The sequence below is a fragment of the Diadema setosum genome, chromosome 14 (assembly GCF_964275005.1).
Source record: "Diadema setosum chromosome 14, eeDiaSeto1, whole genome shotgun sequence".
Classification (NCBI taxonomy): Eukaryota; Metazoa; Echinodermata; class Echinoidea; order Diadematoida; family Diadematidae; genus Diadema; species Diadema setosum.
Genome location: NC_092698.1, coordinates 37,353,697 through 37,372,786, shown reverse-complemented (window position 1 = coordinate 37,372,786; position 19,090 = coordinate 37,353,697). Strand labels below are relative to the sequence as shown.

The 19,090-nt window shown below is 39.4% G+C and overlaps 1 protein-coding gene across 1 annotated transcript in view; it reads right to left on the bottom strand.

The window, feature by feature from the left end:
* Positions 1-489: 489 nt before the first annotated feature.
* Positions 490-19,090, bottom strand: part of LOC140238334 (uncharacterized) — an 82,235-nt gene continuing 63,634 nt past the window's right edge. Inside the window, exon 18 of the mRNA XM_072318266.1 lies at positions 490-714. Within this exon, the coding sequence (XP_072174367.1) occupies positions 570-714 (145 nt within the window). The 3' untranslated portion in view covers positions 490-569. The remainder of the gene's footprint in view (positions 715-19,090) is intronic.

Below are 19,090 nucleotides of genomic sequence, written 5' to 3'. Positions count from 1 at the left end.
ATTAGCTACGGACTTTTATGGCAACATGCCAGTTAGCGGGAACGCTTCAAAGATACGATTCTCTGATGTATTGGAAGAACTGAAATGGGTTCAAAATACCAGCGCAAGCTACATGTTTATATTCTTTACTGTATCGGAAAATAAGAGTGATTTTATCTGTTGGTCTACTAATCTGTCTCTCGTTTCTACTATTCCTATTTTGGTGCCGCTGAGTCAGATCTCCATTAAATGATAGTAAAACACCAATTATCAAAATTGTCTAACATCTATTAAAAACAGACAAAGTGCATGATCTTATATTATTATTATCATTATAAAATTACATTGCATTTTCTTCCATGAAAAATGGCAGGTACATTAACATCTTATTAGGACACAACATTACTATAAAGGAATGGAAATGTGTGAAAACGAATTACTGTCACACTTTCAATGTGATGTAGTTTAGAATTTTATTGTGGAAAAAAAAAGATATGAGAAAAACGACTTTAAGTAATGATATCACCACTGATGCTAATTGGACCACTTTCGGCCGGTTGGTTTGAAGGAGGGCACCAAGTACAACTTGGCTAAAAGATCCGTCCATCGGCGTAGGCTGGGTGGGCCTTGGCGTACTCGTGCCTTGCTTTGGACGCGGCGAAGCTGGCCTCTAGAAGTACCTTGTGCTCCGCCGCTTCCGCCGCACGCTCCTTCTCTCGCCGTGCCATGTCCTCGCTGGAAACAGGGACAAGAGAAGAGAAAAGCAAAGGAGAAAAGGGTAAAGTCAAACTTGGTGAACCATTCCTCGTGGTGTATGAATAATGACATGGACAGTGGAGTATGAAGAGGAAGAGGTGTGCATTAGCACACTGACCCATTTTTTATGTAAGTGCTGGCCGTTAGAATAGGCAAGGAGGGCGGTGACGAAACATTTGATACGTCATACAAATGATCAATCAATCCTTTACTCTCTTGTAGCTTACATTAAGTACACACACACTCTCACACACACGCAAATATATATACACACATACAGACAAACTAACATGCACACTCGCAGACGAGCTAAAAACAAAATGATTCGGCTTTATAATTCGCCTCTGACAGATTAAAATTCTTTATTGCCAGCAATCGAGCATAAAGATTAATGGAAGCAGGAGCACGAAAGCGATGTCCATTATGACAATTGTATGAGGTCAAAGTATGATGGGAAGAGTGTAATGGTGTGAATAGTTTAATAAACTATACCTTAAAATAAATAAACATCAGATCAAGCCCCCCCCCCCCCCCCGCAACTTTCTATAAGGCGCGTCCAGCGTACTGCGGGGGAGGGTGCGGGGCATCAGTTCAAAGACAGGGAGCGCACATTAGTACGAAGAGTTTGAAATCAAGTCCAGTAGGAAGTCTGACATAAATCGTTATTCATGTGACATCACTTGATATGAAATGTGCAACCTATTTCACGTTTGTATCATGCAACTTAAGCGCACAAACAAGTTTTGGCAATATTTATATTATCTCTCTGCAAGCAAAAATCTACATTACGACATTAGAATCCAGCCGTCTGGTTTCTTTTATCCAGCTAAGCAAAGTGACATCTAAATGGATCCATCTTTGTTTATTCTCCCCCTTTTCCTTTTCTAGAGTGTTCGTGTTGTCTTGGTAACTCACGACATGAGGTTTACATGTTACATGTGCGGAAACAAACGCTGCCAAAAACCTGACAGTAGCTCAGATTTAGGGGAGATATTTTATCCTGGTTAACTGTTAGCGCTTTTGACAAGTATTATGATGTCTGAGTATCGTGTTTTGTGGACAAAGACGGTAACTTGGGCAGGAATCTATGGCTACATTGTTTCATACTGAAAGCATAAAGCGCGAAAAACTGTACCAGCTTCGCGCGGAGTGGAACGTGTTGGGAGAGAGCCGAATAATGACTGTCGAACCCAGGGATGGCGCTCCGTCAAACTTCCTCGCGTCTCGGTTGGTAAACATTTCTATGCTCATAAGCCCTTTTCCTTAGTAATTCCACAACGTCTATGCACGTGTATGATAACGAGCAAAATCGTTTAGTCAACTTTTTGCCATTCAAAGAAGGGAACTCTCCAGAATTTCTTGTTTGTATCTTGTGTTTCATTTTGCTTTGTTTGGTTTTTACAGCCCAAAGTGACTGCCTTTGACGCTGGTAATTTTGTCAAAACAGCAGCATCATGTTTGGTGTGAATCTTCTTCACTTTGTCTCCCTCTACAAATGAAATTTGTAAGATCGCAACTGTTGAACTGTAATTTAACAAACATGTCGAGAAAAAAAAAAAGGAACCACGGGACTCGAACCTGTCATCTACTGCTTTCCGGGCAGCGACACTACCACCAGGCTATATCCCGTCGCCGGCAGTGACACAGTGAACTTGGAGCATATTAATATCCTCTTGCTTTCATTACAGTTTTTTTTTAATTCACTACTTACTTAATGACAATTGTTGGAGTAATAGTATGACGACGCATTTCTTCAATGATTACAAAGACAAGCTGGCTCCACAGAGTCTTCATTATAATGTTTGTCTGTTAGACATTTAATCAGAATCTGCTCCACTCTTTTTTTTTTCTTTTTTTTTTTTGAAATGGAGGAGGTATCTGGATCAGGGTTTCAATGTGGGGGAAATCAAAGAGCATTGAAGAAGGTAAAACGTTGGTAAACTGTACCGAATCGCAAGTGGTGTATTTTATTTTTGTAGAAGAACAAAACATGAGTTCAAACATTGTGATATAATGACTCCTTGATCCTTGGTATCTGACACTATGATACACCTGCATGAATCAACAGTTTAGAGAAGGTATCAACGCTCGTCATGAAACGCCCTGTTGCCATTTATCATCGTAGCCCCTCGTCTGATGTATCACAATTATACTCTCCTACTAATGACCCATACAAACCACAGAATGAAATGCATAGGTGTCTTGTATACGAGTCATTGGTCTCTATATACGTACACGCGGTGTTTGATTCAAAGAGCAAGATATTTGGATGGAAATCGATAAAAGTTATGTTCAGGCGAAAAGAGGCAATTGTACTCAAAGGTCAAATGTCCGAGGTCATCCACCATTGCGCCTCTAAAGAGGTCGTCGGACCTCGACCTCCGTGTCGTCGCCCAGGAAGCGATTATAAATGTAGTCATTCGTCGCGCGGCAAAAAAAAAAAAAAAAAAAAAAAAAAAAACTAGAAATGTCGCTATGGCGACTGATGCCTCCGCCATAATGCATGATTCTCCCAATAGGCGTATAGTACAATGTCTTCACAATGTGTGATCCATGACAGTTTCACATAACTGGCAAAATATTGAAATGACAGGTTTGTCAGAAATGTCTTGAACTGGGTTTGCTTTAATTTTAAGAGTGCAGGTACACATATATGGGGAATTGACAATTTTTACTTGAATTCTGGCAGACCTTTTTATAAGTTTATGCATTGAGTACTTTCCAAGGTATGAAGAAAGAGTGTAATGACGGTACAAAATGGATTTTTTATTTTTTATTCATTTATTTATTTATTTTTATTTTTTTTTTTTGGGGGGGGGGCATTGAAACCTGGCCTTTGACCCTTAACCTTTGACCTTTGACCTTCTGGCTGGAAATTTCCCAGAGAATCTACATTAGGTAATGCATGTATTAATTTTTGAAACTAATAATGCAAGCATTTTATATACTAGTATATGAGGGAAATAGTAATATTTTGAGATGACCTTGACCTTTGACCCCTGACTATTGACCCATGACCCCTAAATTCCCTAGATAATCCCTGCCAGTCAGTACATGCGTATGTAGCAAGTTCCACGAAGATACATTGAACCATTTGCGAGAAAAGTGATATTGCAACATTTTCACCTAACCTTTGACCTTTTGACCTTTGACCTTACGACATGAAACTCTCTCTGGAGAATCTCTACGCAGTAGTACATGTCCACACCAAGTTTCAAGAAAATACCTTTGGGCAGTGCATAGATATGGGGGAAATTGCAACATTTGTAGCATTTGACCTTGACTGTTTGACCTTTGACCTCTTGCCAATGTCACTAAAATCTACTCAACTAATTGTCCTATCATACATCATCCTTGGACCAAGTTTGGTGAAAGCTGCTTCATCCAGTTTTGAGTTATCACATAAACAGATAAATTTTAGGATCTGACCTTGATCTTTGACCTTTGACCTCTGTCCGATTTCACTGAAAAACTAATCAAGTAATTGTCCCATTATACATCATCCTCCAACAAAGTTTGGTGAAATTTGCTCTATCCATGCAGTCTTGAGTTATCGCGTAAACGGATACAATTTCATGATTTGACCTTGACCTTTGACCTTTAGCCGATTTCACCCAAAATCTAATCAAATAATTGCCCTATCATACTTCATACTTGGACCAAGTTTGGTAAAATTCCAGTAAATATTACTCAAGTTATCGCGTAAACGAAAGCGGACGGACGGACGGACGTACGGACGTACGTACGGACGTAGGGACGGACGGACAACCCGAAAACATAATGCCTCCGGCACCACTTCGTGGCGGAGGCATAAAAATGGTTTGTGAAATATGGCAGTAAATGAACGCAAAAGCGTTCTACACCCTCAATCTTGGGAATACGTCCTTCCATTTCTTCTGATGCATCATCAGTAAAGGTCAAAATTCATCCTTTAAGATGTAAACAAACCCATATCTAGGGCTCAATACGAGGATGATTTCATATGTCAAAGTCACATAATCACGGCTACTCTTTAATTGGGGAGGCAATTTAATTTCCTGTGAGACAACCTATTACTTACAGAACGGTCTTATATTTCTCTACAGATTTCTGGTATCGCTAAACTTTTCAAAAATCAATTGATTTCATTTTATTTTACAGATTTTGTAGAGGGATTTTTCGGTTCTTTTGCTTTTTGTTTTTTAGTGTCAAACGGCATCTTTCTCTGTCGTTGCATTCTGGTCCCCGGTCGACGCAACTTCACACACTTCTGCGAAATCCGCGCACCAGGTATATCACTGGTAATCCATATCTTTCAGCCGTGAGATGGGCGAATCTTGGCAAATACGACATATCCGTGCTATCGCACTCCCCTCTCATGCCAGCGGTGCACGGTTACGCCCAAGTTGGGTCTGAGAAGCTCAGGCACCTTCGCGCCAGTTCGATTGCACTTCGTCAACAATGGGACGAAAGAAGAGCCCTCTTCGCGTTTGCTTTCACTCTCTCCCCGCGTCGCAGTCTCGTGGGTTTGGCAGTGAGCATGCACGTGGTTTAATTAGTAGCGAGAAGAAAAGAAAAGTGGGATAGGACCCTCGGTTGGGACGGATAGTTCACACCATGAGCAAGAAAAAAAAAAAAAAAAAGAGCAGACCAAAGAAACGTCAACGAAAACTTCTCTCCAGAGTGCGGAGAATGATATCGCTACGGTATGTCTAGCATTGATTGCCGTACAGGTAGGCTGCGTGAAATCATTGTTTTCAACATCGCTGAGTAAAGAGAGAGAGAGAGAGAGAGAGAGAGAGAGAGAGAGAAAAAAAGTTCCCGCGATGATCCCCTTTCAATCCCTGAGTCAGCTCATTGAAGAGAAGAGTAAAGAAAAGCAAGCCATGTTGGATTCTTACCAGTCGATTCCTTCGCCATGGGATTTACATTTCAGGGAAAGAACGCCTAAACAGGTCTCGCTCGTATAGAGTCATTGTTCTCGTCTGAACAACAAACCATTATCTAGTTCATTGGAACAATGATGTCAATCACGTCTAGATAACGTTTTGTAAGTACATGTACTGTTAAACCCATCTTCATATAAACTAATTTTCGTACTTTCACAAGAAATTGTAGATATCAGCCTACTCATCGGAGGAAATCTCTGACTGGCACGGGCGCTCATCAATAAAGAGAAAACCCTTGACAAATCAGAAAAGAAGTTTAGTAGTTCGGTGTAGTAATTAACGTGAAAACGCAGGGCGAAGCATCTTTACACACACACACAAATGGTATGGTTTGAGGCGCTTTCATATCGTGACATTTTGGTACCACGTGACTACTACTGATTTTACTTCATGAGGTGTAGACCTAAGCGTTAAGACTAATTACCAAATTGATTTAGTCTGTGTTGTATACTGCACTCATTAACAAATTATAAACGCTAATGAATATATAATTTCCCGCTAGTTTCACCACCGCATAACATGCATTACACTTCAGCGTGATTATTAAACGTCTTTACGTTAAATAAACGCAGTGTAATAACACACACGAATACTCATGTTTATACATAAAGTATGCACCGAACAGTATAGTGGTAGCAGTAATGGAAATTATAATAGCACTTCGAACAATATTATAACATTTGATATAATGATGCCCCAGGCGACACTTCGTGGTGGAGGCATAAGGAACGGAAAGTTGCTGCCATATAAGAATTACTCTTAAAGGAGGGGGGGGGGGGGGGAGTTGAAGTTTTCACTGGCGCCAATCGTCCACGTGGGACTTTGATAGCGGGACTCTGTCATCCGGCTAATTGTTTTACCGCTCTTAATTCGTGGCACCAAGCATCTGCCAAGTGATTGTGTTAGCAGCAGCTTGACTACGCAGAAACGACAGCTCTCTAGGATCGTCGCCAACGAGTCTAGATGGTTGTGAAATAAGCGAGAATTTAAATGAAACCAAAGCCTAATATAAATGTGGATTGAATGCAGCAATATTAGTAGAAAGTTTGGAGTAAATCAGGTAATCGATTATGAATTATTTGTAAAATTTCGGTGCCGTTATCGCTGGATAAATAGATTGCTACAAAGCATGACGTCATTATGGACAACAATTTAAAAACAAAGTAAAAAAAAATCAACATGTTTTCACTTTCTAGCATAGTGAAAGAGCATTTGGCCCACCTCTTTCAGAAAGCAGGGGTATAATTATATTACCCTTAACATAATATGTCAGTATCAAGTCGATGGATTGTGAACTTTTCATTAAAAAGATGAAATTTTTCGAATTCTTATATTTTCTTCATATTGTTGTCAAAAATGCCGCCATGAACTGCAGTAGTCTAATGGCGCCACAGAAACTTTTAAAAATTAATAATTTTTGCATCGGTTGTTTGATTTTCCTCAAACTTACACTGATGTGTTGTAGTAATATTGCTGCTTTTACTCAATCCACATTGATATTTGGGCTTTGGTTTCAGTGTACGGGGGACTCACGGCTAGGCGCATTACGGGAGAATGAAAAAAAATGGATGCGGTCAGTGGAGCGTGGCATAAGAACGATGAAGCCAAAATAACGATGAAAAACTTATAAGGGTGATGAGAAATTAAAAGTCGATGCCCCCAATCCGTAATGTCCCAGTCTGTGGCGGTAATCTAGCTTGTTAGCTCTTAGTTAGCACCCTCCCATTTATGCACGTTAAAAAAAAAAAAAAAAAAAAAAGAGAAAGAAATCAGTCAGGCAATGACCCTCCCGAGCATCATCTGCACAGAGAATGCCGCCAAAAATGGTATTCAGTTATCATGGCGTTAAATTCGGCGCTTCACTGGCACCACGTCCGAGAGAAAAGGCTCATGGGTTCATTGAGGAGTGCTAACGGGCTATGATGCTTGTTTAAGTCACAGGCGGAGAGAAAGGCAATTAGCGATAGCGTCTCTAGCGCTCTTCACTGGCTTATTCCTCCGCCAGTCACTGATGGTAATAAGCACAGTTTGGATAACATGAGCCCTTTGATGAGCCCATCACAGATGAGCTTCAAAATAGCATGAGGAAAGCATTTTGTCGCAATTAAAGTCATGAATAATGCTGAATGGCTACCAAAGAACCATAAATGGGCAGATAAGGGGCGTCCCCATTATTGCCCGTTTCTAAGATGAGAGCACTGAACTTTGAGAGGCAATGTCTCCCCTCCCCCCCCCCCCCGTCTGTTTGTCTGCCTGTCTGTCTTTCTGTCTCTGCTTGCTCATCATTACTACCTCCCGTAATGTCGCTAATGTGGGTTGTTTTGGATTTTTTTTTATGGCTGGTCTGAATATTTTTATGGATTCCTCGTACTGAGCTCATTAACTGAAGCTCAGCGACTGGAACATTGACTAAATGCAATGAGGCAACAAATAAACAACATAATCACTGCTGCCGTCTGTGTATGTGTGATGATGAAGTATGTGTGATGATGTCACTTTCGAATTATCAAGATCAAACCCATTAACATTTCCACCACAATTTGTTCTGTGATCTTTAACAACCCTTTCATCCAGTTTTGGGACCCTACAAAAATAGGACTACAAAACCTTAGGGACCCTCACCACCCACTCTCATTCCTTACCCCACAACACACCTGACCATTTAGTAAGCAAAATTATACAATTGATGTTTTCCCCTAATTTGGTCCTGTGATGCACAACACTGCATGCACATTGTCATTTTTTCCACAATCCTTAACATTCTTCATATCCATTCATATACTGCTACCCGGTTTAAGGGATGGTAAAGCTTTGGTTGAGACCTGGCTTCAAGTTTCTAATCTTCTTGATGAGACAATGAGAAACCTCCTATGAAATATGAAAGATCATGTAATTCCAAGAGGAAATTCAAATGTTTATTTGATAAAAATTGGTTGTGAAATGGTTGAGATATCAAAAACAAAGCAATCCTAATAAAACGTGGGACCTAATTTTTTTTTTTTTTTTTTTTTTTTTTTTTTTTTTTTTTTAGGATTGCTTGCTTTACTTTGCTTTTGGAAAACTCAGCCATTTCAAAACCGATTTTCATCAAATAAACTTAAAACTCCTCTTAGAATGGCATGATCTGTAACATTTCATAGGTGGTTCCTTAGTATAGATCTCTCAAAAAGTCACAAGCTCGATCCTCATCTCCACCAATACTCTACCATCCCTTTAAACAACCCTCACGCTGAATACCTGCCCCCTGACCCTAGACAACCCTCATTGCCCAGTCTTGTCCTCTGATCTAACATGCTCTTACCATTCAGGATGTGACTATGGATGAATTAATGTAATCATACACTCTAAGAAAAAAAAGGTTCTCAAATGGTTCTCGTCGGCTCCAAAATGGTTCTCATCAGATGGTTCTCGCAAAATGGTTCCGATGAGCACCTATAAATGGTTCCCAATCGAAATGGTTCCGTTCGTCACCATTTGCTAGTATGCGATCCAGTCCCCGAGTGTTATTCGTGGTACTCCTGCAGGTCAAACAATATCTTTAGGTCCACTTTCATTTTTTCCCTTGCTGTATATTCGAATGCCAGATGTAAGAATCACCAAAACTGTGGTATTGGTACAAAAATATTGTATGTGTTTCTACTGCTGTGATAATAACAAGTACATATTGTTTTTTATCGTAGACTAATGACTTCTCTTGGCTGCGTGCCAACTGACAGCTGCCACCATCCAATTTTAGCGCTCGATCAGATATGCGTACGCGTAAACGTACACATACTAGTTCTGCACTGTAGGACTATGTAACCGCGGCGGCACGCGCCGCTGCTATATGTAGCCCTGTGTTGCCTGCCTGCGCCTATGCAAACCTACCACCGCTATACCACAGCGGCAGAGTGCCAATGCAATACCCATGCATGCAGCTAGCAGCAGACGGCTAGTGTAGACACACACACATTAAACACATCACACCCATTAACGAGCGGCACCCGGTAACGTTAGACATTAATTTTGACAAAGTGGACTGGAAACGTGTCACTGTCAATTCCATTTTCGCCATGGCAGTCATCACAATTTAGGAGAAGAGGTAAGATTGTTAGTTTTAATGTGCTTTTATCTCATTTTTAGATGACATTCGTTGGTACAATTCCCCAAAAATCAAGTTAGAATGTTACGTGTTACTGTTAGATTCATCACTCAGTTTTCGTTTTCAGTCAGTGATTAACCTTAACGGTTAGCTAGATCCTAACATGTTAATGTTAGATCTAATTTGATCGAAGCTGCTATCTTGTGTAATGTTTACCAGGTACAGTAGATCCAGATCTAACAATAACATGTTAGGCCTGACACTAACCCCGGAACGCTCCGTGTACACAGTTACACACTGGTTGGGGCTGGTCGCAGTTAGCCTGACACTTATCCCAATTAGAAATTTGGCATACCGGTAGCAATGGCTCATGGGCTAGCCCGAACAGACGCCGTGCGGGGCCGGAGCAAGGCTGTCACGTTTTTACAGCGACTGGGCAGGGCTAAGTTACGTAGCTAGGTATGCATGTAACGTTTAGACATTTCTATGCCTATTAAAAATAGAGTCTACTGACTCCGAAACATAGCCCAAACGCCGAACGCAAAGATAACTGTGTACAAGGACTAGGAGCGCCCCGGGGTAAGGTCTATACCGTCTACATGCAATAAGGAAATTTGTTCTATATTCGCACTTATAAGTTATATGTTATAACTGTCAGTGTTAACGTTAGAGCCAATAGAGGTCTGTCTACAGCCCAGTAGGCCTAACTGTTAGGTCAAAATCTCTTCAGTGTGTTTTCAGGCTTGTTCTAAGTGACGAGTCACGTCATGTAATGCTGTGTTCTGTTTATCGAATTATAGCAATGACATTGTTTTATTAACGCGGTGTAGGTCTATTGTATCTTTCAATTCATATATCAGGGAAGTGGACACACCAACATGCACAGAAACCAGGGAACAAGTAAGTCTGGCCGGGACAATGAAGCAGTACGTACGTGTTCGGGTCGCTGGTGCGATTAGGGAAAAAGGTAGACTCTACACTGATCAGAGAGACAGCCCGTGACAGACCGTTGACAACATCCGCCAGAACCGTAGGCTTAACACTAGCCAAGAATGAGGTGGGCGGCCACAAGAATTCATCGATCAGACTAAGAGCCCGGGATAGCCCATTTGCAGCATCAGCCAGAACCCTGGACTAGTCAAGAATGAGCTGTGTGGTTAAGACGATACATCGATCAGAATGACAGCCTGTGATAGCCCGTTGACAGCATCAAACAGAACCGATGGCTAGTCAAGAATGAGCTGGGTGACCAAAAGAATACATCGATCAGAACGACAATTTTAGCCCGATAGCCCGTTGACAGCATCGACCAGAAACCTACGCTAGCCAAGAGTGAGCTGAGTCAAAGAAAAAACACTGATGCTGCCAGAGAAAACCTTTGAGAAATATGTAGATGGGGTAGGTAAGTCCGTTTGCATTGACTTATAGTGTATTTTATATCTGCTCTTTCAGAATCTGCCGTCAACCAAATATTCATGTCAGGTGACTTTTTGTTGGTTTGTGTTATGGAGGGTCACATATGTTTTGTTATGATCCCAATACAGTATTTGCAACTTACAATGTACCAGTGATAATGTTTCACTATAATTTGCATTTAACAGCTTTGAATCAACTGTATTGGGGGGGGGGGGGTAGACGTAATGAGATGCCAATCTGAGAAGAAGATGAGAATCTGAGAATCTTTAAAAGCACAAACGGAAAATGCTCTTTATACTTCTTCGGTCATTGTGTGGTCGATTTCTGCACACTTTTAAAGTTTGCATCTAGACTGGTAAAACTTATTGCATTTATACCCACGCAGGAATTACATATTGTGTAGAGAATTGAAGATTATGTAATTCATTTCAAAGCACTGATGCACCTCTTGTCACCAGTTTATATTGCTGTTGCAGAAATACAAAATGTACTGTATGTGGTGGTGGTGTTTAAAAGACTGTTGGCAAATTTGGTGAACAAAATGACAAATGCTAACAACATATTATTGTCATAGGGCAGGTTATAGGACAGCAAATTCAAACCTCAGCTTTAGGCCTGCAGTGTATATAGTTTACTCTAATGAATGGAGCCAAATGGAGATATTTGCGATTAAAGGTCAAGAAATATAAGAGAACAATAAGAAAATTGTTGCTTCTTTTGACCATAACTTAAAAAATGTACCTTTATATGTAGTAACCAATATATAGTTTAAAAGGTATTATTTTGTACTTTATGACAGAGACCGTACTTCAAAATCTTCAAAAATGGACTTATCGGTTTTTGCTATCAAACTCTTCAATTTTTTTATCGATTGCCAATGTTATATATTTTAGATCTTTATGGTTGAGGAGTTTTGTTCATTCATGCTTGTGAAACTGTGTGGGTGTGGTATCCTAGCTCTTTTCCCCTTTGGATTCTTATTATCCTTCTCATTATAAAACAATGTGTTCTTTTCTTTTCTTTTCTTTTTTTTGTGTTTTCGTAGGACATGCTGTAAATTGTCAGAAGTCATGATTAACCTGAATTGATACTCTTCTTGTATTTGCAGTTGTATAGATGTGTCTATGGTGCTTTCAAATTGCAGAACAACAACAACAAAAAAGGTCACTCGTATACAAACAAAGATAAGTCAATTCAAGTACTCGACGTTATGAATGTGAAGTGAAGTGAAGCGAAGAAGTGTAAAGCTTATCCTTTCCCAAGTATCATACCAGCAATATAATATATGTTTTCTGTGACAATACCAAAGGTCCTGTTTAATGGAATTGTTTTCCTGCCCATTGTAGTTGCTTTTAGGACAAATATGCGTTAAAAGAAGAAGAAAAAAAAAAACAACAACACCGAACAAACTAGCAAATACATGTATGTGGAAAAAGTTCCTCATACTACTTAAGCAGGTAATGTACTTGACTTCTGCCTATCTTAAGACTTACATAATTACTGTATCTCATCCATGCAGGAATTATTTCACAGAGAATTAGAAATTTTGTTATGTATTTCAAAAGCCTGATGCACCTCTTGCTATTTCATATCATCTGTACAGAGATGTGTGATGGTGTTTCAAGAACTGCTCGGTACACAAATGACAAATATTGTGGGAAAAATTAGTGAACAAATGAAAATATTTTGTTAAGAATATTTGGCAGATTATAACATGACAAATACATACCTCAACTTTAGATTGTAAAAGTGAAGGTGAATAAATACATTTCTGCGAATTTGTGAAAGAGCAAATTTCTATGATTTTCAGTTATTGAGTAATGTTTCATGAAAAAATATTGGTGAATGTCATGTACATGTATTCATGCTTGTGAAAGTGTGTGTGCATGGGTGTGTTATCCTTGCTCTTTTTTTTTTCTAGTGTCAATTATAATGTATGATATGCTGATGTATTGCTAATATACATGTTTTGAACGTATGTTTGACTGATCAGATGAAATTCAGATGAATTCATTTCATTTCAAATGAGTTTGTGATGCACATTTTTAATGCAGATAGGTAATGTACCTTTAAGAATGGTGCCAGTGAAGCACCTTACCAGCACTGCATGTGAAACACACCAAAAATACACAGACATCAATTCACATACTACATTCTAAGAAAAAAAAAAGGTTCTTTTGAGCACCATTAAATGGTTCTCAGCACTGTCACAATAGCGACACCTTTTTTGGAGCCTGTGAGAACCTTTTTTAAATGGTGCCTGTCAGCACCTTTTAACATTGGTGCCCATTAGAACCTTTTCCAATGAAATGGTTCCCATGAGCACCTTTTGAAAAGAGTCAAAAAGGTGCCCATCTTTAGTCAAAAAGGTGCCCATGGGCACCTTTTAAATGGTACTTACGAGCACCATTTCATCGGGAAAAAGGTTCTAATGGGCACCTTTTGCAAAAGGTGCCGACAAGCACCATTTAGAAAAGGTTCTCACGAGCACCTAAAAGGGTGTCGCTATTGTGACAGTGCTGAGAACCATTTAATGGTGCTCAAAAGAACCTTTTTTTCTAAGAGTGTACCATATTGAGCTCTCCTAACAACTGTACAGTATGTCCTAAAAAATACAATCAGATTTCTGCATTGATAACTTTCAATATGATTAAACTGTCTGAATGCTACTTTAGGGTCTTAAACATCTTACCTATCTTCTGCAGAAAACCCCATTCGATTTGGTTAAGTAGTCACAGAGAAATATGGATTATTGTAAAGCATGTCATAAGTCTGTTTCTTCCAAGTTTAGCACTTGGATGCTCTTGGAACTACATATTAATGTGTAAACACAATGGACAGAACTTGGAGGGAAGGGATTCTTGACATGCTATACAAAGATCCTCATTTCTCTTAGACCACTGAAGCAAATTGGCTAGGGTTTTCTTTAAGATGTGGGTGATAAGTCACAGTTCCATACCGTGAAATTGTATTTGGATTGATTGACTATTTTCAGTTATCATTGTGGAGGGTCCCGTTGTACTATACCATTGTGGCTTGTCAAACAGAATCAATGTCATCATGACAGTGAGTGCACAACACATACACATACATAGATTTTGTAACTTGAAACCTACCCCTGAATGTAAGAATATACTGTACACATATATAAGTGTGTGTATGTATGTATGTGTGTGTTAATAGGTATATTCCTCTCATGCAGACAGCCAAAAAACAGAAAGCTGAACTTTAACAAAAAAAAAATGAATTCTGTCGCTTTTCCACTTGTGAGTTTTGTGTTTCTTATTCTGCAAAGTGACCCTGCTCTTTCTCCATTATGGTCATTAAATGGGGAATAATGGGAGTTTGTAGTCACCTCTTCTTTGTCTTATCCTTCAAAGCAATGGATCTTTCTTAGACTGAAGAGACCCCTGCTTAGAAAGGAAGAATTGTGTATTTTCACTTATTGAGAGTACGAGAGGCACTTACACGTTCTTAGTTGTAAGTCTGTGGCTGGGATGGGGATGCAGGGAGACTCCTATAGCTGCAGAAATGGAGCTAAGCTTGTAACTGATGCTGCCGCGAGAGCTCCCTCATTTTCCACATTTCTGGAGCACTTTGAGCCCTCTTCTAATTTGGGTTAATGGTCTGTCTAGCTTTACGGCTTACATTCAAGCTTCACTCAGCATGTCAGAGTATTCAAGCAGGCTCCTTTGCTTGATGTGTAGATCTTTAATAGAAGTGTGAGACTTGTTGTTGAGGGCCTAGAGACAAGTGCTCCTTGATCTCAAAAGGATCACATAGGACCACCTACTTTAAGTCCCTTGGTCCATCGTCTCTCTGTGTTAGCACCTGTGTGTGTGTGCGTGTGTGTGTGTGTGTGTAGGTTTGTTCTTTCTGTCTTAACCTGACTGTGTGTTTGTAAGGAAGTCTGATAGAGTGTGAACTGAAAAATCAATTGTATTTTGTGCTCTAAGCTCACACTTAAGGGGCAGAAAGAAGTCAGCTCACTGTATTTACTAAGCTCCAAAGGGCGTGTGAGGCAAGCGTACAGCCAATGCCTCCAGAGCAGACAATTCAAGCAAATTATGTTTTGAGGATCATTTACATCAATGAATGACTGATGCCGAGAAAGCCCATTAAAGATGGAGTTGTCTTTCATATGAAAAGATATATTCTTGTTTGTGTCTGGGTTTCATAAAGTCTTGCATTACAATGTGCCAAAAAATCTGAAGACTGTAGTATCAGGTTAAAAAGGAAACAACCTGACACGCATTAATGCATGCACTAAAGTCACAGATGGGTCTGTTTGTCCAGCTAATGTCATTTCACTCCTGCTAAAACAAGACACCTATTGCTCTGACAATTTTGTTTCAAGTATACATTATCTGGTATTATGGTGCAATAACCTTTACATTCTGTAAACAAAGTCTGCTCTTTCTCTGCAGCCATCTGGCAAATGACCATCTATCAACCATTAGTCAGCTACCCATCGGAGGGTCACACAGAACGCTGTAAACACAGCACAAAGTTTAATGGGCCAGTGGTGGTGGAGGAAATAAACCCTCGCCTGATGGAAGCATCGTCAGAATGCGTTATGATGCGGGCGATTTACGGCAGGAGGAGGGACTGCCCAGTGTCTTGCATGGCACAATACCAGTAATTGGGTGATTAGTCCATGTACACAGATAGGAACAACCTATCTCTACACACATACTCACCCTGCTAATCCATCCATCCATGTACAAACACACACACATACTGGTACACACACAAACACACACACACACACACACAGACACAGACACACAAACACACACTCATGGATGCATGCAAAGACACAAATTGCAAGCAAACAGTCAGTCATTTCTTCACCCAGGCCAGTCATGATTCATTCTTCCAGCACATTGACATACACGCATACCCACACACACACATACACACACAGACACACACTCGCTACCATACTGACAGACGGCATAATTGTCACATTCATTTTATGATCCATTACAGTCACACCGTCACATGACATATCGCCTGACAGTCAAAGTTGAAGTCAACTTCATATTGGTATCGGTTACAAATTACGCCTCCACAAATCAGTTGATACTTCTGCCAAAGACACAATGTTTGTGTGGCGGTCATGAATCATAAAACACTGAACAGCTACTGTGTTAATTTAATGATAGATAACATGAACTGACAGGCACGTATGGCTACACACGCTAGGCCGCTGTGAGGTATACGCAACATATGCATGAAGCTGGTCATATCTGAGTACTATTACGTGTTCTATCAAAATTTATTGTTGCACATTCAATATGCCTTAATCTATCCATTACTCTCTAAAAATTACTCTATTGGGCACACTATCTCAGAATTTTTGCAAATGGTTACTGACAAAAACATGCCTCTTGATGTGCACATCTTAAACACATGAACAAACCGTGACTATGATTATATATCATGATATATCTTTGTGTCACGGTATCTAATAAAATGATGGAGAAAATTTCAAAAAAGATATCATCTCCAATTCAATCATCAAAACTTTTCATTTGGTTATTTCAGACTTTGTGAGAAGAACTATAGTTTCACAGCTACTTCTTTTATTTCTGTTGTCATAAAATAAAAGTTGGTGAAAGGAATTTTCAAATATTAATTCTTACATCTGCTCTGATCACTTGGCTTTTAGAACCAACTTACTGCCTTGCTGCAAATAGCCTTAAGCTGATAGAATACATGTGAGCAGAAGCCAGACATTTTCAGTTTTAATGGAATTTTTATAGGAAGGAAAAGCTGAGGAATTTTCTTGTGGCATCATAGATTCAGCAGTCAGCAGTGAAATTTGCATGATTTTTAGATGTTGATGGAATTCTTTGTTGATGAGCTTATCTTGACGCCTGTTGACAGGTGTGTCTGCTACATATCTTTCCCTACTTCGTAACTTATTCATGATTCTTATTTCTTACTTGTTTGCTATGTAATTGCCCAAGGAGCTGACATTTCATTTGTAATATTTAGAATTTTGGACTTGTAATTCATTCATGTAGCACATGCAAAGTCTTTCTTTTTTTATATGTTTCATTATTTCACATGCTGCTATGCCCATGTATGTTACCTACTGTATGCAACCTAATTTCAGCCCATGGAAGCCAATATTCTATGTATTTTTGTAAAAGCAATGAATAAACGAAATGAAATAAATGAAGTAAAATGAAATGAAGTGAAATGAAATATATGGATGCAAAGTTTTCTGTGATGAGTACAAGAAATAAAGGAGACTGCCACCAGCAGATACCGGTATTGTGTGTTAAACAGACAATGATTGGTCTCATTCATTCTATATGTATCTTGGTTATGGTCTCATGTGAGTCAATTGGATTTCTCCATCATTACCAGCTTGACTAGCTGCTCATTTTATCACGGTTCATTTCATTTCATTAGCAGTTGAAGATATCTATTCTCACAAAAACATGCATCCCTTTAAACACTATTACATATTTATGTGAACATTTCGTATGTGAATGTATGTTTCTTTGATGTCCTTCATGTTACACTTCTTTCTAGACCTTGCACCTTAAGACTTATGTACTTGTCCTCATTCTAGCAGCAAGTTATATATAGGAGGTAATCTGAGATTTGCAGAACATGGGTTGGGCAAGCAAGCCCATTTCTGACCCACTTCCATGATATCTCTAATGGTGTGGTATATTAAGAGGTGAGCGAACTGAAGTCATTTTAGCTGAGCGTTAACCCCTGGTGAGTATCTCATTGATCCAGCTCTCAAACACTTCGTATCATATTTTATGCGTTGCCCTTCTCACAAATTGTTAAAACAATATAATTTGTCAAATGCATGTTTTGTATTATGTATTACCTTTTTGTTGGATGGAAATAAAATGCATTGAATTAAATTGAACACATTGCTACTTAGTATTTGAATCTCCATTTACATAAACGGCTTTGAAACCATACCAGTATCAAGGATTTTACCAAACGCAAACTTTGCTCAGTACAGATAATGCGCGTTATCATTATGTTTAGAATGTTGAAGATCACACAATATGGCAATAAGCAAATCCCAGTATACACAAACTATTTCTAAGCAGCTTTAAAGTACCACTTTCTCAATTCCTCTAACCATGTTGGACGTAAGGGATGGGGGAGCCTAAGCTGAAGTAAGTAACTACATGTACTACTATCTGCCAGCCACACATCAATTATATTCCATGACATAATATACCAAATGATTTCAGCTAACAACAGAAAGCCAACCAACATGACTCTGATCATAGATGCATTTAGTAACAAATATTTTGCACACACACAAGACGTGTTCTCCATTGGACTCCCCTTGGGAACAAATGACCCATCACTCTCCACTCCACACTGGAGTGGGTGGACTATCCTCCTGACATTCACTCCAGTCACAAGTAGGGCAATGGAAACCTATTTCCTCTAATCTCGACGATCACTTTCCAAAGATTGCCAGTGAGCTAAACTAATATTCATGATTAACTGATATTACTAAGTACTCAATTCGCCATCAAGCTTTCTTATGATCGCAGGTAAGATGCGGGCCTGGCCAGCACCCAGGAGCATTACCTGTGGCTGGAGGAGTTTGCCATGCGTGCAGCATGCTTAGAGTAATCTCATCAGGCCAACAATTAATGGAAATGAATGAAGCCATGCACAAAATTAAATTGATAGATCTGAGAAGCTCTCCATCCACTTGAGTGAAGGATTAGAGAGGGTCATCCAATCAGTAATCACTCCAAGCCTTGAAGTATTACACATTGGAGTGGATTGACAGAAATCTTAAGTACCCTTTGTGACATTTTCTCCTCAGTATCACATTAACTGATTTATTTCAGGCTATTATCAGGTCAAAAGAACAGTTTTTATTTCTCCATAAATGTTTTTGTTTTATTACCAGGAGATAATCTTT